Source organism: Herpailurus yagouaroundi, unplaced genomic scaffold (assembly GCF_014898765.1).
Source record: "Herpailurus yagouaroundi ecotype Mexico unplaced genomic scaffold, PumYag 77, whole genome shotgun sequence".
Classification (NCBI taxonomy): Eukaryota; Metazoa; Chordata; class Mammalia; order Carnivora; family Felidae; genus Herpailurus; species Herpailurus yagouaroundi.
The window spans coordinates 23,418,371-23,438,404 of NW_024412388.1; the positions used below are offsets into that span (position 1 = coordinate 23,418,371).

General features: G+C 42.2%; 1 protein-coding gene and 1 non-coding gene across 21 annotated transcripts in view; both read right to left on the minus strand.

Annotated features, from left to right (window-relative positions):
- Positions 1-20,034, minus strand: part of PUM1 (pumilio RNA binding family member 1) — a 135,375-nt gene that overhangs the window by 12,235 nt on the left and 103,106 nt on the right. For 16 of the 20 annotated variants that reach the window (XM_040467287.1, XM_040467309.1, XM_040467300.1 and 13 more), the window contains 5 exons: positions 10,519-10,786; positions 8,828-8,957; positions 6,649-6,783; positions 2,912-3,049; positions 649-774 (listed from right to left, as the gene is read on the minus strand). In XM_040467287.1, coding sequence (XP_040323221.1) covers positions 649-774; positions 2,912-3,049; positions 6,649-6,783; positions 8,828-8,957; positions 10,519-10,786 — 797 coding nt within the window. The remainder of the gene's footprint in view (positions 1-648; positions 775-2,911; positions 3,050-6,648; positions 6,784-8,827; positions 8,958-10,518; positions 10,787-20,034) is intronic. The other 4 variants (XM_040467295.1, XM_040467259.1, XM_040467267.1 and 1 more) reach the window with 1 other exon arrangement.
- On the minus strand, positions 5,679-5,763 carry LOC121027906 (small nucleolar RNA SNORD103/SNORD85). Its single transcript, XR_005788988.1, has one exon. It is a non-coding gene; the product is annotated as a small nucleolar RNA SNORD103/SNORD85 (small nucleolar RNA).

The window sequence follows — 20,034 nt, forward strand, 5'->3', positions numbered from 1 at the left end:
CTGCACCTCCAATGTTTCCTCTTTTCGTTTTTTAAGTAGGTTTCGCGCCCAGCATGGAGCCCAGTGCAGGGCTTGAACTCTCGACCTTCAGATCCAGAACTGAGCTAAGATCAAGAGATGCTTAACCACAGGCGCCCCTACCATTTTTTTCTACAGTGAGTATTTAATACCTGACACCAAAACAAGCCACAAACACCAACAAAAATGCTGCTTCAGCACAATAATCCGATTTGTAGAAAGTGTTCTACTGGTTACTGCGATGTGGGAGAAATGTTTAGTGGCAGAAGCAAAAGAAAGTATCAAAGCAAAAAAGAAGTCCCCTGATCCACTCAGTTCATTTGAAATGATGAAGTTAAGACCCACAGAGATTAAACGACCCGCCTAAGGTGGCACCGCAAGCCGGTCCATGACAGGCGGCCGGCAGGCAGCGCCCTTCATGCCTAGGCCGGGGCTCTCTTCATCACCCATATTCACAAAACAAAAACCAGGATGGTATAAATGAAAACCTGCCCCAAAGCTTCAATGGGCATTTTAAACACGTGAACACGAACTCTTCTGGAACGGATACCTGTGCTGAGAAAACACACAAGCTGTGGGCCTGCACGAGCCCACAGGTGTTTGCAGTTACTCTACCGGCAACTCCACTACCTGTACAAGCTGCTCTGTGTGCTGGTGAAGCTCCTCTAAAATGGGGAGAGTCTGGTCAGGGAGACAGTGCTCCAGGATCCTCTGAATCACTCGGCAGCCGTAAGGATGCGTGGACAAAGCAAATACCTAGGGCAGACGAGCAAATAAAGCCAAAAAAGACAGTTGCCACTTTCAACGCTTCAGTGTTGTTCACATACACATTATTCTGTTAATCTTTGCAAAGACTCTGACAGAGAGAGCGAGAATTATTCTTACCTTACAAATGAGATAACTGAAGCTTCTAGAAGTTTACATAATGTGCTTGCAGCCATACAGATAGTAACTGACAGAGCCGGGGTACTACGTCCTAGTCTTGACTCAAAAGCCCCAATTATACATAGGACACATTTAAGTTCTCTCTACAAATAGTAGGGTGTATATGTGTGCGTGTGTGTGTGCGCGCGTGTGTGTGTGTGTGTGTGTAAACCCATTTACCCATTCTAGGGATTCACAAATGTACATAAATTCAGAGCTGAAAAGGACTTCTCTAAGAAGCCTAGAAAGGAACAGAGAATTAGTCGAGGTCATAAAAAACACTTAATTAAGAGTCCATAGTGTCAAAAGACAGGGTTAAAAACAGAAAAAGAAAGGGCTAGGATCATAAATGCTTTCACCTAACCAACGCTGCAATCTTCTACATTTAATTAGGGTGTTTTTCCAGCAATGAGCAAGAAAAGCTTCCTCTTTTGTTGCGTCTGGAAGAAGACAGGCACCTGGGCTTCGGCTCCAGATCACTCAGTCTCGATTCTGTCCTTCCTAGTGTGAATAGTGTGAATGACCTGGAGCAACCCGCACCCCCTCTCTGCCCCCCGCTCTGTTACCAGGAATAATCACAGGAATAGTAAGCACAGAAACAACAGCTCACACTTCGTAGATGTTGACCAAGTGTCAATGCACTAAGGGCTTTTTATGTGGGTTTTTTAGACGTAGCTGTATATGCACAACTGTGTACCTCAACAGTATAAAGCACAGTTCTGCTTGATTCTATAAAAAAGGTTAAAAACTCACAGTCTGTAACAAATGAACTTATTTCACTCAACATTATGTTTCAGGTATTTACTTATTATACTGTGAAGCTTCTGCTGGGCAAGTATTTGAGTTTGTTATTTTAATTTCTGTCCAACCCTCTGCTGATTGATAGACATCTAGATTCTTTAGTCTTTTCTAGAAGAATAATGCTGCTTTCGACATGTCTAAATATGTCTCGTAGTATCCACATGTAGACATTCCCCCAGCTACACACCTAGGCTACGAATGCCAGCATAGGAAATACAAATGTTGAACCTTGACGGTGATACAAAAGTATTTTCCTAATGGCTGTGCTAATATCTATTCCCACCACCGGTGATCAGGTCCCACATTCCTGCCAGGACACTGCGACTGATGGGCAAACAATGCCTATCCTCTGTGTCCTTATTTTGCGTTTTCCTAACTAACAGAATTATGTTTTCATAGATGGACTGGCAATTTGTGTTTCTTTTGTCTGTTAATGCCTTTGGCCCGTTTTCACACTAATTTGTACTGTACTCTTTTGATTACAGGAGTTCTTTATATATATTCCAGTTATTAATTCTTTGACAGTTTCATCTTGAAAATATTCTCTCCCATTTGGTAGCTTAATCTACTTTTACTTTCTTTGCTGTCAATTTCAATAAATTGTAAAATGTTACACAGATCTTTTTTCATTAACTCAGAAAATCCAAACAACCCCGAGTTAAAGCCTGCAATCTCCTTACCGCTGCTATAATTGAGCAAACCGCAAAACCTAACAACTCTAAAATCCCACTTCAATCTAGGCTCAGCAGTACACATGACTGCACCTGAAAATCTACTTGGTATTTACCATTTTTTTCCCTTTAAAGACAAAAACAAAAAACCAATTTCACAGACCCAAGGAGGAGATGCGTTTTACTCTCTTTGTTCCGCGTAGCTTAGGAGAGTGTGAGGATGATGCTTCAGGAAAAAGAAATGAATGACAACAGCCAATCAAGGGGCAATTCTGGAAAAATCACAGTATAAAAAAAAGAAAACAAAAAACCATCTGCCTGGAAGCTGGTGCTAAGATCATAGGGGCTCTTATGACACACAGGTAAATAGGAGAAACTAGAAGCTATCTCTGGTGGGGTGGCCACTTAGGGACACCCCACAAATGCTACCCTGTTCTCTGCTCACAATGGAAACGCCCATCAACTTGTTTCCTTCATTTCTTTCGTAAGTCACTTACCTGCCCCTTAAACGCGTCGATGATGAACTGCAAAGACTGGGGCTGCACGCATTCAATGCATTTCTGAACCACGTGATTACCATTCTGGTCTTTCACACACTTCAGGACGTGGCCGTCTAGCTCCCGAACCATCTCATTCTATTAGAGGAGACAAGGAAAGAAAGCACCACCAGAATCACAGCAAGCAAACTCCTGGACAATCGACAGTCTCCCTGCGAAACACAAAGCACCAGGCAGAGTCTGTGACGAAGCAGCGGGACAGCACAGCCGTGGCACTGTGACAGCACACCGGCACCAAGTGAAGGCCGCAGTTTTTGCATGTTAGCAAACTTCCTGTAATAGGAGCCTGTCTTCAAAAAAGTTCTCTAACTTGCAAAAGGCCTCAGGGACTTTATAAAAACGTAGACATCTCTAGAAAAGAACGTGTACAAAGCACACTGTCGTCGAGAACTTCACATCTAATTTATCACATTCTTAACATGACAACCCTGTAAGGTACATATTATTAATAATGAGAAGAGCAGGGGCCCTGGGTGGCTCGGTCCGTTAAGCGTATGACTCCAGCTCAGGTCATGACCTCGTGGTTCCTGGGTTCAAATCCTGCGTCAGGCTCTGTGCTGACAGCTCAGAGCCTAGAGCCTGCTTTGGATTCTGTGTCTCCCTTGCTCTCTGTCCCTTTCCCCGCTCTCCCTCAAAAACAAATAAACATTAAAAAAATTAATAATAAGAAGAAGAATCAATCTATAGCTTACAGTATGCTAGACATATCTCTTAAGTGCTTAACACTCTTTGACCCAATGAATCCTCCTAATAATCCTGTGTACTGGACACTATTACAGATGAGGAAACCAGAGCACAAATTATTTGACTTGTTAAAATCACTGACCTACACTGCCAAGATTCAAACCCAAGCAATCTGGCGCCTATGTGGTAAAACAATGTGGGTCAGCAGTTACCTGTGTCAGTTACATATGATACTGCACACACCCTCTGCCCACACCTAAGAAGGAGGGGACTCTGAGAGGGTTAAGTACCAGAATTCTGGGTCCAGGTCTGTAACTCCCAACATGATCTTTCCACAGGGCCAAGGACTGAAGGACAGCAGGGAGAGCACTCTCAGAGAATACAGAAGACCAGACACTGAGTTATGTGAGTGCGTGACGTGTGTGTGTGTGTGTGTGTGTGTGTGTGTGTGTGAAACTCCGGAAGTACAGGAGAAGACAAGACACCGGAGTTGTAAGCGTGGGAGCAAGCATGCGTGCACATGTGTAGGGAATGAGTGGAAGCGACAAGAAAAAGGTGTTGAGATTTTCACTGGATCCCTTTCTTGATGCTGAATACCTGCACCATGGCTGGGCCCCTAGTATGTGCTGCCCAATCTCCTTGCTCGATCCAATCTCTGTCTACTCGCTCCCCTGTGCTGAACATGTATTTATAGTGGGAACTACAAACCAGTCAAAATGGTGATGTTTGTGAATACAAGGTCTCAAATCTCTGAGTTGCTCAACATGTCAAAGCAGCTAAGAGTTATCCCATTGATACTGGGGAGGGGGGGGAGAAATCCAAGATTGCAATGCCAGGGACCAAACCAGCCAAAGGCAATAGACTGAGGAAAGTTTCCTAAAGCAATTAATCAAATGTCAGGGAAAACAAAGTTCTTCTGGAAATATAATTATGGGAATGGTAAATGGAGAATGATAGCTATATACAAAGACAAGGAAGACTTTTAATCAAAATAAAGGGGAGATGGCTTCCTTGTATATTTTCTGGAGCCCATAAAAACTCCACTGGAGAGAAGTTAATTTCATGTAAAATAATAAACTTGCATCCAAATAACAGTAAACTATCCATACCAGGAAGAGTCCTACCAGGTCCACAACAAGGTACACAAAGAAACCAGACCAGAAAAAAAAAAAAAAAAAAAAACAAAAACACAGAAATATAGAGTAGAAAGAACAACTCAAGGGGAGAGTGAAAAAAGCAACTACGGTGTAGCCATCCAATCAGAAAAAAAAACAAACAGTAAACTCTGAAAAGATGGAGACAAAATCAACAACTTAGGGGCACTTGGGTGGCTCAGTTGGTTGAGCATCCGACTCTTGATTTCCGCTGTCATGATCTTATGGTCGTGAGATGGAGCCCCGTGTTGGGGCTCTGTGCTGAGCGTGAAATCTGCTTAAGAGTCTTTTTCTCTCTCCCTGTCCCTCTCCCCAACCCACTCATGCTCTCTCTCAAAAAATTAAATAAATAGATAGATAGATAGATATCAACAGTTTATCACAATCCTGAGAGAGGGCAAAGATGGGGGACATTCCTGGGAAACTATAATACTCCTCCTTTCTCTGAGCTAGTGAGAATTATAGTCAAAGAGTAAGAAACTTCCATGTTCCAAAGAAACGAGAAAATTTAAGAAGAAAGATTCACTCATGAAGTTTTCATCCATGAAAATCCCAGGGAAAACTGTAACTGATAATGATTCTGATCATTAGAAGAAAAAAAGTAGTAGCTGAGTCCCTGCTTCTAATTCCCGACATACACACCACTTTACCACCGCTACATCTCCGGACAGAGCGCTGAGCGAACCCCAACCCTGCCCGTGTGTCCCCAACATCCCCTCTGCCTTCACCAGCGTCTCAACACACCTCTCCCTGAGCCTCCCAACTTGAAGGACTCCGGACGCCCCCAGCCTTCGACCGCCATCGCCAACACCACCGCGATGCCCCGTCGCGTTGCGTCCTGTTGCGAACTGGAGGCGGTGGGCGCCTCGCCTGGCTCAGAACTTGAGTCCTTAACAAAGATTCTCATTACCGAACTTTGTTCTCAGTGAGGGCAAGTGGCTCATCACTGCCAGACCGAGGCCAACACCTTCCCCTCAGATAGGGCAGAGGGAGTTCAGAGCCCAAAGGCTGAGGGTTCACATCAGACGCACCCCGGGGCTCGCGGCACCGCCCAGCACAAACACAGCTGCGGCTCACCTGCTGGCTGGGCCTGCCCTGCGACTGTTCCTCCAGCCACGCACGGGCTGCTTCTGGGGCTTTCGGCGTCGCTCCCCCCCACACAGCACCTTGACATTTCAGATTTCCGTCCCTTTTCTCCTCGCTCCTCCCTAGCCTGGACTTGCCCTCCCGCCAAGCCTCGGGCACATGCTCCCGCCTGCCCCCCCCCCCGGCCCCCCCCCCCCCCCCGCCCCCGGCCCAGCTTTCCACGGCTCTTCCCCATGCTGCGCTCTGTGGGCAGGGACCAGTCTTCGTCCTCCCCGTGCTGGCGCCTGGCACAGAGCGGGCACCAGGTCAGTGTGCCAGGCCAGGCACTCGCTCAGTAAAAGGTGGTGGAATGAATGAATAAGAAGTGAAGGAAAATGGAAGGTGGGCTGGATAATCCAAGTTTGATTGGCCGGAGTGGTTAGTTCAAGTTGAACACAACAACAACTTACTAGTATTTTACTGGCTTTAATTCTTATCAAACAAAACTGTCTCTTGTAAAATTACACCTACTGAAGCCTGGTTGATGAAAAGAGTGTTTGAAACCAACAGCCTTATTAACAAAACACACTTGATCTACTATAAATTTACAAAATTAATCACACAGCTCATGCTTGCCATGCACAGAAAGGCAGCCACAAGCACCAAAGGAAACCGTAAAAGAAAACTAAAGACTGACAAATGTACAGGATTCACTACCACACGTGCCACGGAGAAACATCGAACACCAAGAGAAAAGTTAAAGGGGAAACTTACAATTACCTGCTGGTCTGAGGGAATAAATTCAAGAGCTTTCTGGATAACACGGCAGCCATACATCTGCAGTGCCAATGACAGGACGTGGCCTCGAATGCGTTCTGCCAACGCCAGCTTCTGTTCAAGGCTGCCAAACTAGACATAATGTGTGGGTGAACACCATTACTTAGGTAGAAGGAAAGAAACCAGAGAAGGCAAAGCATCCATTATTCTGTATCAACCACTGGCATAACCTCTTTTAGCTCTGTCACTAGGATTAATGAACTAAACCTTTTTGTTCAAAAAAAAAATCTTTGTTTCTTCAAGGCAAGAGTTCTCAGCCTCTGACTGCAAGGAACCCTCTTTAATGTTGAAAAGCTTCTCACATACCCAACAACAGCAGTTTCACTACTAATACCCGCTAAACAAATATGGAATTCCTCAAAGCTGCCATTAATCCACTATTAAGTGAATTTATACTCCTATTAATTATAAGAGCATTTATACCTATTTACTCTAAAAATAGTAATACACGTGGGAAACATTGTTTATTGGAACTTTCGACAGTGTATGGGAAAGACTCAAGCACTTCTTGGAGCAAAGCTATGGCACTCAGGTGTCCAAGGCCCGTGGATTACAAAGTTCCTCTTTCATCTACTGGAAACTTAACATAGGGACATCCTGTTTTGAAGTAGGGTTCTACATCACTCTAAGAATTGAAATGTTCTATTTACACAAGGCAACGGAGTCTGGGGGCACATTAGTTGAAGCAAGAGGTCAGGCTGCACAAGTGCCAAAACTCTTCCTAGAATGATCTCCCGTTGCTGGCCTTTTATTTTCATCTGAATGGCATAATCATGTGAGTGAAGGAGACTTTATATATAATCAGCTTCCCAAACCCACTCATTCCCCACACAAGGGAACTACGGACCAGGGACGTTGTCTGAGCCAGGACGTTCTCTGGCTCGTCCCAAGTCATACAGCTATAATCCACTGTTCATTCGGCCACCTCTACCTGCATATTAACCTCTAGAGGTGGAGAGCTCTACATTTTTAGATCTGTGACAAAAGGGTCACAGAGTGAAAGCTATTCTAAAATCAATAATGTAAGTCATTTTAAGTTGATTCCTTAGTGTATTGCTAACGAATCACTAACAAAAAAACTTAACTCTTTATGAGAAAAGTTGGGAAGACAAAGGCTATGAGCCATTTTTTTTTAATCTTCATACAAACTGCATAAAACAAGATGCATAAAATTTACAAACTTCTTTTGATTGGGGGAGGTAATGTCCACTTCCGGCATTTTTCTCTGTACCAGACTCTTCTCAATGTTTCATTCCCTTCTGGATTTAGGACTTGGAATTGTTGATATCAGTGTACCTGCCTTTCTGACACCAGTTTAGTGGTGGAAACAGACTTTAATCCAAAACTCTATTAATCCTTTCCAAAAACAACGGTAACAAGAGTGGATGTTATTCACAACAATAGAAGTAAATAAGAAACCAAAGCTGAAGGATCAGCTAAAAAGAAGCGTTTAATAATCTTTAGAACTATAGTTTAAAATAAAAAAACACTACAGTCGACATTCAAAGATAACTCTCTAGGAATTCTAAAAACAAAAATTCATTTTTGGAGCACGTGAATGGCTCAGTCAGTTAAGTGTCCAACTCCTGATTTCGGCTCAGGTCATGGATCTCACGATTCGTGGGTTCGAGCCCCACATCGGGTTCCGTGCCAACAACGTGGAGCCTGCTTGGGATTCTCTCTCTCCCTCTCTCTCTGCCCCTCCCCTGCTCATGTTCTTGTTCTCTGTCTTTCAAAATTAAATAAACTAATTTTTTCATCTTTTAGAACACTTTATCATGATCCTACTAAAATATCTTACAAAGATTATTTCCTCTAAAAATGACACGTTTAGCGAAATGATTATAACAATCAGAAGTAACGTGCTAGTTTCTAAATGGGGACAGCAGTTCTCCAAACACATTTTTAAAACAGACTGGCACATCTGTTTGGGTATTTAAATGATATACTGCTGCCGTATCGTTTAAATGGAGAAACATTTAAAAGCTCTTCAAAAAGATCACACACGCTTCATTCTGAGGACTGGAATGGGATTGCCATTCTAAAAAGAGCTAATGAAAATCAAAATGCTCTGGAGATTCTCTAACGTCAAAGGATAGAAGGAACAAAGGCTTACTTCAAAGAACTTCTGAATGACGTAATTTCCGAACACATCCACCATTAGCTGGTAAGCGGCCTGGAGGATTTCATTGAAGACAAGCTGGCGTTCAGCTGGTGTGGCTCGCTCTAGTTTTAGCTGAATGAATCTGAAGTACAAAAGAAATGGCAATCCTAGCATCTCAGGAAGACTTGGGGAAATAAGGATTAGCTCAATTTATATAATGTATCGGTTCTGAAACTGTGTGTGTGTGCATACATGGGCACACACACACAAGTGTCATTTAAATGAATTACTTGAAGGGCGCCTCGGTGGCTCAGTTGGTTAAGTGTCCGACTCTTGATTTCGGCTCAGGTCATGATCTCACGGTTCTTGGGTTCGAGGCCCAACATCGTGCTCCTTGCTGACAGTAGGGGGAGCCTGCTTGGGATTCTCTCTCTCCCCACCCCCCTTCCTCTGCCCCTTGCTCTCTCCCTCTCAAAATAAACTGAAACAAGGAGGGGGTCAGGAAAAGAGAGGGGGTTGAAGGTGGACAGAACACAGGGAGAACCCTACCTGACTTTTTCCTTTAGAAACGAGTCCCACATCAATAAACTGAGAGCTTACAGCCCTTACTGTCTTCTTTAAACTCATGCTAACACAAAGCAGTAGTCAGTCATGACGCGGAAGAGTTGTTATTTATGCCTGCAAATGTCTTCTGAAGTAGTAACTACTCAGTTTTCATTTTTCAGGTTCAGGTGACTATGTAAGAAAAACCATGTTGTCTCTCAACCTGGTCTATAGGATCCAAATACAAGAAATCGCCCAGTCGCAAGATGGCAGAACTCAAAGAGGAGGTGGATTCTTTAGAAGCTGTTTCAGTGGGCACAGAGAGCAAGAAAGAGACATGGAGACAAACGGGAAGGAAGGACGGATGATGTCACCATAATTAGGCTTTTTCCCCAGGACCAGGGTGGTCCCTTTCTGTGAAGCCCACTGGAACAGCCAAACAGGGAGAAGCAAACTCTGTGTTTTACACGGCAGCTTCCTTCTTCCCTCTCACCTCTATGCAGACTCTCTCACGTCTACAGAGCGGAACAACAAAGAAAAATGGTGGAGCTATCTTACTCCTGAGCAGGAGAAATCCAAACTTCTATGTGAATAATGTCTCTTTAAGAACTAGACTCTTAACAGTGATTAAAATCGCAAAAGTGTGGGGACGCCAAGTGTCCAGCTCTTGATTTCAATTCAGGTCACGATCTCATGGTTCATGAGTTCAAGCCCTGCATCGGGCTCCACCCTCACAGCTCAGAGCCTGCTTAGGATTCTTTCTCTCCCTCTCGCTCTGCCCCTCCCCCATGCACTTCCTCTCAAAATATATAAACTTAAAAAAACAAACAGTAGCAAAAGCATGCATATATCTTTGTGTTAGTGTTTCTGTTCCTTAAATTACAGATCATCTGTGAGGTTCCCATGAATTCGGAACACCACAATAAGGTAAAAAGGTTTGTTTTCAGCATGTGATCCAGATTACTAAACGGCTCTTTTCAATCACCCGGATATCTAGTGATTCTCACATCTACCTCCCTCTGAAATACGTAATGGAAAGCACGCAAAAAGGCAAACTTTCGATTGCTTTATGGCAATTTACTAGTGTCTACCTTATCTGAGGCACGGAATTTAAGGCATTAAAATTTCAGTTACCTTAAGTGCCAAAGCCAAGTCCTCACCTGGACCCATGCTGGTCTTGGGAAAACTCCATTATATGCCCAGCAATCTCCCGCAGTTGTAAATTGGGGTACCGGTTATTTCGAAAATCTTCCAGAAGCCTGCTCCTGCCAGAGGGCATGACATCAGACATTCCATATCGCAACCGGGAGGAAGAAAACAGGGTGCTGCTGGGGCTGAAGAGACTGGAGGCACTGCTCGCGCTGCGGTACTTGGCTTCAGCGCCTGGAGCAGCAGAGATGTATCTTCCACTGCCATTTGTGAGTCCTCCTGTTGGTTACAGAACAGGAGAACTCAAGACTCGCTCTTAAGGAATTTTGTTTATGAGAGGAAAAAGCATCCCACACATGAAAGCCTGCATCATTTCTGATTTTGCTTCAATTCTGTTGCTTTCATGTTAAGATTCAATTCCATTCATGCCACAGTTTTTATAAGGCCAACTCACCAAAGTAGAAAGAAATTTCTACTCAGTACAAAGACTGAGAGGGGGACGCTTTTGTCCACCGACAGGGCACTGCTAACGATAGACAGTGCAGCCCCTCGTAAGTAAAACGACTGGGGAAGTGCCTGCCCTGTGAACCAGCACCTGAGCACCAGAAATCCGAAAACACAACGCACAGAGACCTCAGTGGTTTTCTGCTCTGAGCTCTGGGGAGACTCCTGCTATCAGTGGAATGATCCCACTCCCACCGGAAACCCTTCCTCTAAAAAGGAAAAGGAAAAAAGAAAACAAACCAGAGTACCCAGACTGGTCTGTTTTATATAAGGAGCCTCCCGAAAAGCTTTCAAAGAATGGTTTTGCCACTAAACAGAAATCTGAAAATCACTAAGGCACCCCAGGCCAAGGAGGAGACACAAGGAGTCGGAAAAAAGGACATATGCTTCGCAATGGAAGGTTTTCAAGTTCTGCATCCGGAACGGGCAGCTCTTAGCACCTTCCAGTGGGGCACAGGCTGAAATGACTGCGACAGCGACAACTCTCCTGCCGCTGATACTGTGGTTTGAACTGGCAACACGGGAATAATAACTGTGAAGCCCTAGAGATAAAATAAAGACCAAAGGCTTATCAAAATGTAAAGCAGACTAATAAATTATTATGAGTAAAATAATAGAAAATAAATAAATAAATAAATAAATAAATAAATAAATAAATAAATAAATATGAGTATATTTTTTTCAATATTCTTACTGGTTGTTTCTTAACTTTAGACTACACTATAAAAAAAGATGGGTTAAAAAAAAAAAAAAGCCCTTTTTGTGTGTCATTTTACCTCACTCCTTTCAAACCAAAAGGCAAAGTAGGTAAGAAACACCACAAAAGTCACAAAGAACACAGAGGAAAAACAACTCAGGATCCGTGAGAAAAGTCACGCAGCGTGAACTGTCCATTAACATCTTCACGAGATGTTAAGGAACGTCTGCTCTGGAGTTTAATGGCAGCTACAAAAAGATAACCAGCTTGGATTTCCCCACAGAATTCCAGGGCTCGGCTTCAAAGGCCTGGATCCCACAGAAAGTAACAGGACCAAAAGGAAAAGGCTTGATGTTACAATCTGTGAAACATTTACTGAGCATCTGTCCGATGCTAGGCACTACGCTAGAAGTGTTTCATACACACTTTCCACTGAATTCTCACTGTTATTTTCGACAAGGAGTTTTAAACTACCATGTATGTACCAGATGACTAAGGTGAAATGCTCACCCAAAGATACAAAACCCAAGATGATCATGGCTAGAATGTTACAGAACTCGACTCTAGAATAAGTGCCCTTGCAGCCATGTGACACTCGTTTTCAGACTCAGTTATATCAAGTTTTCTTGTTCTAAAGGACTCTTTAAGGAAAGAAAAGAGAGAAGGTTTATAAGAATAGAGAAGGGTAAGGAGCCACACATGGCTGTTCTTTATTCCATTTCGGAAACAATTCTTTCTTCCCTGTCCTGAGACTGGGGAGAAATGGGCAAAGAGGTGAAAATCAAGTTAAGTCAGTGGCAGTCCTACAGAGTGTGGGAACAGCAAGGAACATGCTTCAGAAGAAAGAATGGCATACACAGAATTCTGAAAATAATTTAAAGATATTTTAGGAACCTGGTCACTAACAAAGGTACTTAGGGGAAAATAGTAAGTCAACAGAGAAACAGAACCAATCTCCTAAAAAAGCCATCCAGATATGGATGACAAGTATAAGGAAACCTGAACGGTAACTGGCAAATTGCAATTAACGCAGAGTGGATAGCCTCCAGAGTTAAAACTGGAAGAGGACCCAGTCAGAGGGGAACCCCACAGATCTTCGATCTCTGAGAGGCCAACCAGGTTCCACAATAAATATGAGGGAAAAAATGTTCTCAGGCTTAATTAAGTAAAGGGAAAAGAAACAATTTTGAAATAGGCCAGAGCACTCTGTTCTTAAGCAGGCCTGACCTCTGGGGAAACTGACTAACCGGAGCACAATATGCTGGGTTATCAGAGAACGACTGACCTAGGAAAGAGAAATATACAACTCCAGCTTATTCAAACCATCCTGTCCTACCAAAAAGGGGAGAAAAAAAACTGAGAAGCCCTTGTGAAGTTGGAGATCATTAAAAGAGCCCCAACCACAGGACTACAGAACACTCCCCTCCCCCAACAGCTCACAACATTACCAAAAGCCTATTTATGGCAGTCCTGTTTACCTAGCACATCACACCCAGCTCTCAAGAAAAAATTACAAGACATACAAAAAGTCAAACAACACAATGTAAAGAGAAAGAGTAGGCATCAGAGACACACAAGGCAGGGATACTAAAGTTACCAGACTGGGAATTTTTTTCCCCCCAGAATGGGAATTTAAAACAACCACAATGAATCTGCCATGGGCTCTAACAGATAAAGTAGGCAGCATCCACGAACAGATGGGCAACGCAAGCAGAGATGGAAATCCTAAGAACCAAAAAGAGATGTTAGCAATAAAAAACGCTGTGACCAAAATGAAGAATTCTTTGATGGGCTTGTTAGTAGACGAGGCACAGATGAGGGAAGAATCTCTGGGCTAGAGGAAGTATCAACAGAATCCCCAAAAACCTAAAAGTAAAGAGAATAAAGACTCAGAAAAGCAGAATCAAATTATCTGAGGACAATTACGAAAGGTGTAACATACACATAATGGGAAGATCAGAAGGAGAAGAAAAAGAAACAGAAAAAATATCAGGAACAACCACCACCAAGAATTTCTCCAAATTAACGTCAGACACCAAGCCACGGATCCAGGAACTTGGCAAACACTAAACAGGATAAATGCCCCCAAAACTACACCTCCACACGTCATCTTCAAGTTATAGAAAATCAAAGATAAAGGGGGGGGAAACACCTTACCTAAAAAGGAACAGAGATAATTACATCTCACTCCGCCTCAAAAAGCACACAGGCAAGAACAGAGTGGAGCAAAATATGTAAAGTTCTGAGAGAAGAAAAGCCACAAATCTAGAAGTCCATATCCTGCAAAATTGTGCTTCAGAAGAGCAAAGGAGAAATAGACTTTCTCGGGCAAACAAACACTGAGGGAATTGGCTGCCAGTAAATCTACCTTGCAAGAAATCTTTAAAAAAAAAAAAAAAAAAAGGTTCTTTGGAGAAGAGTAAAAATAAGTTCTTTGGAGAGAAGTAAAAAATAATATAGGTCAGAAACTGATCTATATAAAGAAAGGAAGAGCATCAAAAAAGGAATAGGTGAAGGTAACAAAAACTTTCATTTCTATTCTTAGTTGATAACAGCCTGTTCAAAATAATAATAGGGACAATGCATTCAGTGAACGCTTATGCTTAGATATGGGAAATGCTGGGTATGCTCATATGTAAGTGAAATGAGTAACAGCACTGAAACAAGGGACAGAAGAAAGGAACTGGGATTGTATTATTGTAAGGTACTCACAGTACATGTCAAGTGGTATAACCTTATCTGAAAGGGAGCCTGCATCAGTTATAAATGACAGAAAAAGAGTGGAAGACAACACAGGAACAAAGAACAAAGGCAACAAATAGAAAAGAGAAACAAATATCGGAGATATTGATCCAACTGTATCAATAATCCCTTTGAATGTCAAAGGTCTAATTGCAGCAATTAAGATTGTCAGAGTAGGTCAAAAAAGCATGACCCAACTAGATGTCGTCTACAAGAAATCGACTTTAAAAATGAAGACGCATACAGATAAAAAGTAAAGGGATGGAAAAACTAGATTGCGCTAAACTAAATTAGTACGTACTTCAGTTGTTTTCTACAAGTATATGAAAAGGTTTTCTGCCAGCAGCCATCTAGTTTTCCACCCTCTTGCTATCTGGAATGTTCTCTTTCATTTGCTTTTTGTACTCACACATCTAATACTGTGATCTAATCTACTGTGATCTAATTCTACTGGGTAAAACCCCGCCTTCTTCACGTTTAAAGAAAAATTCCCAAGGCCCCCAACATCTAGCTCTGGGTTTAATACAGGCAAGGCAACACCACTCACCAAAATGTTTATAAGTTCTCCCCAACCAAACCACTCCCTAATACTAACACCACAGCCAGCTAGCCCTAAATTAAAATAAGCCTAAAATGAATTATCTTCAGTGCATATGACTGAGTCCAAAATAAGTTAATTTTCACATGGTTAATTTTACAGAAAACAAGTCACTTTCAAAGAACTAAGTGAGCAATCACAAAACACTCCATTACCTTTTAGAATGGAGAAGCATGAAAAGGCACACCCACGACTAGTAAACAATCTGAAATTAGTACGAGTGACTGAACAATAAATTAGAAACATCTCTTGCAGTTCAGGCAGGGACAGAGAAAACCATCTTGTGTTTGAACTTTGCTTTTCGTAAAGGACTAAGTACCTACAACCCTGAATTTAAAGAATAGCAAGAATTCATTTTAAGAAGATAGGAATTCTATCATGACATAATACTAAACGCTTGTATTTTTTTGCCCTGGACAGATAGATCATGAACTTTTGAGCTCACTTTTGCTGCATCTCAACACTGTGGGAATCAACAAGCACAGTACTCCTCTTCCAGGGCACCTGAAAAGGCTGGGAGTTGTCAACCGTGTACATTATAATAAATTACATCTGCTACTTCCTGATGCCTAGAGTTTAAAAGTGGCACAATCTGGGATTATGGAGAAAACCGTAAGCATGAAGCAGCAGCTTAGGAAATGCAGAGACGGGTGTAGAATGGAGAGGTCTACGGGTAGGCAGGACGTGAAACTATTTAGGTAAGAATCAGACCTTTGCGGCACTCATCTCCACATGCCTTACTTTTTCTCGCTGAGGTAGAGATGAAATTTATTAGAGATGAATGCTTTAGGTACCAGCGAGAGCCTAAAGGCTTCATCTTACCCACACGGAAGCCACAAATGAGGACTGTAAGTCTAACTGTTAAAATATTATCAAAAGCAATATTAATAATTACAAAAGCAGTATTTTAAAATTGAGAAATCTAACACATGCTAAGACAAACTAAATATTTTCAACACCTGACTTGCTCGGGGTCATAAAACACTTATTTGCATTACTAAACACACATATACACCTGTGCACGTTTATGGATGGGAGAGATGGGAGGGAGAGACAGAGAGAAACGGGTGGGAGATTTTACTTAAGACGTTTCCACCCTATGCCAACAAATTTGACAACTCAGGTGGAACAAATTCCTAGAAAGTCACAAATTACCAAAACTGACTCAAGAAGAAATGGAAAGTCTGACCCTGTAAGACCTAAATAGAAACTGAGCTAGTAAGCTAGTAATAGAGCTCCTTCCCACGAGTACAAGTAAACACCCAGGCCAGGATGGTTTCAGTGTTGACTTTTATCAAAAGTTTAAAGAAATAATATCAGTACTCCACAAATTCTTCCAGACCCTCTTCCAGAGGGGGGTGGTACATTTTCTAACCTATGTTATAAGGTCAATACCACCATGATAACAAGTCAAACAAAGAAAGGAAAATGACAGATATCCTTCATGAATACAGATGCAAAACTCCTCAACAAAAATACTAACCAACTCCGACACGACCCAGTGGAGTTTATCCCTGCAATGCCAGCGTGGATTAACATCCAAAAATTATTAATGTGGCATACAGTATTCACAGAATAAAAGATAAAAACCACATAATCATCAATAAACATAGAAAAAGCATTTAACAAAACCCAAAACCCATTCATAGCAGAACTCTTAAACTCAGAACAGAAGTTAACCTGATAAGGGGCATCTATGGAAAACAGACAATGATCATACTTAAGAGGAAAAGAGTAACACTTCATCCTCACGATCAGGAACAAGGCAAGGATGTGTGCTCTCATCTACTGTATTTAACACAGCGCTGGAGGTTCTAGACGATCACACAAGAAAAGGAAATAAAAGGCATCCAGACTGGAAAACTCTTGTTTGTTTGTCTGTTTATTGGGAAACTCTTTATTCACAAGTGACATGACCCTATATATAGAGTATTGTAAGGAATCCATCCAAATCTATTACGGCTAATTAATAAATATGGCAAGTGCGCAGAATACAAGATCAATATACAAAAATCAACTGCATTTCTATAAACAAGCGGCAAACAATCCAAAACCAAACCTAGAATACAATTCCATTCACAATACTGTAAGAAAAATAGAATCTGTAGAAACAAATTTAACAAAAGACACGTAAGACCTGTTCACTGAAAACTTCAAAACTTTACTGGGGAAACTGGTGCACGCAAAAAGATGAACTTCCACCTCGGGCAATATCACAAAATTAACTCAAAATGGATGACAGACTTAACTGTAAGAGCTAAAACAATAACATTTTTAGAACAAAAAAGGAGAAAATCTTTAAGACCCTGAGCTGGGCAAAGATTTCTTCTGAACCAGAAAGCATGAAAAACTGGACCTCATCGAAATTAAATACTGCACTTCAAAAGAGACTATTTAAAAAATGAAAAGACAAGGGGACCTGATTGGCTCAGTCGTTTAAGCCTCCGACTTCGGCTCAGGTCATGATCTCACGGTTCCTGAGTTCGAGCCGGGCATCGGGCTCTGTGCTGACAGCTAGGAGCCTGGGGCCTGCTTCGGATTCTGTGTCTCCCTCTCTCTATTCCCCTCCCCTGCTCGCAACCTGTCTCTCTCTTCTCTCTCAAAAATAAATAAACATTAAAGAAACAATTTTTTTTTTAATGAAAAGACAAGCAAGAAACCAGAGGAAACTACATGCAAGGCAGGTATCTAATGAAGGACTTCTATCCAGGAATATAAAAAGGAATTTCTACAGGAATTCCAGGAATTCCTACAACTCAATAAGAAGACAAACAATCCAAATTTTTAAAAATATGAGCAGACATTACACCAAAGATATACGCATAGTTAATAAACACATGAAATGACGCTCAACATGACTGGTCATAAGGGAAACGGAAATTAAAACCACAATGGCATACTGTTTCAAGTCCACCAGAAGAGCTTTTTAAGTAAGAAAAGCACAACATTGGTGAGGATATAGAGAAACTGGAGCCCTCATACACTGCTGATGGGAATGTAAAATGTGTACCAACTTGGAAAACAATCTGGCACTTTCTCAAAAGGTTTAACATAAAACTAAAGCACAATTCAGCAATTCTACTAGAAGAGAAATAAAAACATGTGACCAAAGAAAGACCTGCATGCAAACATTCACAGCAGAATAATCTCCAGAAGCCAAAACCTGTAATCAACAAAATCCTTCAACTGTGAATGGTTAGACAAAATGTGGCATATCCATAAAAAAGAAGACAATTTGGCAGTAAAATGAAACAAACGACTGACACACACAAGATCATGGATTAAATCTCAAAAACATGAGAAGGAGTAGGAGGGACGACCCACCGTGAGAAGGGAAGAAGCCAAACAAAAGAGATCACATACTGTACAGTTCCATTTATACAAAATGTTCAGAAAAGGCAAATTTAAAAACAGAAAGTAGACCAGTGGTTGACAGGGGCTAAGGGTGTGAATGCTAACAGACTGACTGTAATTGGTCTTGAGAAATCTTACCGAGGGGATGACAATGTTCTAAAATCGATTTATGGTGATGGTTGCACAATTCAGAAACTTACTAAAAATCAATGAATTATACACCTGAAATGGGTGAATTTTATGATATGTAAAATATAACTCAATAAAGTTGTGTCCTTAAGAAAAGAATATTGGTCTTTAAACAATGGGTAATGGAAAAAAGCATTTAAGAGTCTCATGTAGGGGAACCTGGGTGGCTCAATAGGTTGAGAGTCCAACTTCAGCTCGGGTCATGATCTCATGGTGCTTGAGTTCGAGCCCCACGTTGGGCTATGCTGCTATCAGGTGGGAGCCTGCCTTGGTTCCTCTGTCCCTGCCCTCTCTCTGCCCCTCCCCCACTCATGCTCTCAGGCGTGCGTGCGCTCGCTCTCTCAAAAATAAACATTAGAAAAAAAAAAGAGAGTCTTGGTGGAGCCTGGGTGCCTCAGTTGGTTAAGCAGCTGACTTCAGCTCAGGTCATGATCTCACAGCTTGTGAGTTCGAGCCTCGCATCAGGGCTCTGAGCTGTCACCACAGAGCCTGAAGCCTCCTTTGGATCCTGTGTCTCCCCCTCTCTCTTCCCCTCCTCCACTTGCTCTCTCTCTCTCTCTCTCAAAAATAAATAAACATTAAAAAAAATTTTTTTAGGAGTCTTACGTTAGTCTTACTAACAAATGATTATTGAATAAATAATGAGGAAAAAAAAACTAAGTAAACTAAGCAGGTCATTGATCATTTTGATAGTATCCTAACACACGTGGCTTCAGGGAAGAAGTATGAAAATATCATGGAGAAAAGACCCACAGTGGGAAAACAAGAGATATACAGGCTGGCATGCACATTCAAACACTTGCTAGCTGTGTGTTATTATGAAAGTCACCAGATCGTGCTGAGTTTAATTTTCCTTGTGTGTAACAGAGTTACGTGAGCATTTAACACAATGGATGCAAATGCACAGCACGGCGGTTAGTGACCCAAGAACTAATGGCCGGTGTCAGCAGGGCAGCGGTGTCAGTAGAAACTCTACTAGGTGTGGTCCAACATGTATTTGGTAAAGAAATGTCAAGTTTCCAGCACCAAAATGTCTTTAAGGACCTCAGTATGGACACTGTTAGAACCCAGTGCCTAACACTGTTAGGGCACCTGGGTGGCTCAGTCAGTTAAGTGAACGTCTGACTTTGGCTCAGGTCAGGATCTCGCAGTTCTGGAGTTGGATCCCCACATCAGGCTCTGCACTGACCATGCAGAGCCTGCTTGGGATATATTCTCTCTTTCTCTCTCTCTCTCTGCCCTTCCCCCACTTGGGCACTCTTTCTCTCTCAAAATGAACAAATAAACAGGAAAGGAAAGGAAAGGAAAGGAGAGGAGGGGAGGGGAGGGGAGGGGAGGGGAAGGGAGGGGGGAGGGGGGAAGGGGGAAGGGGGAAGGGGGAAGGGAAAGGAAAGGAAAGGAAAGGAAAGGAAAGGAAAGGAAAGGAAAGGAAAGGAAAGGAAA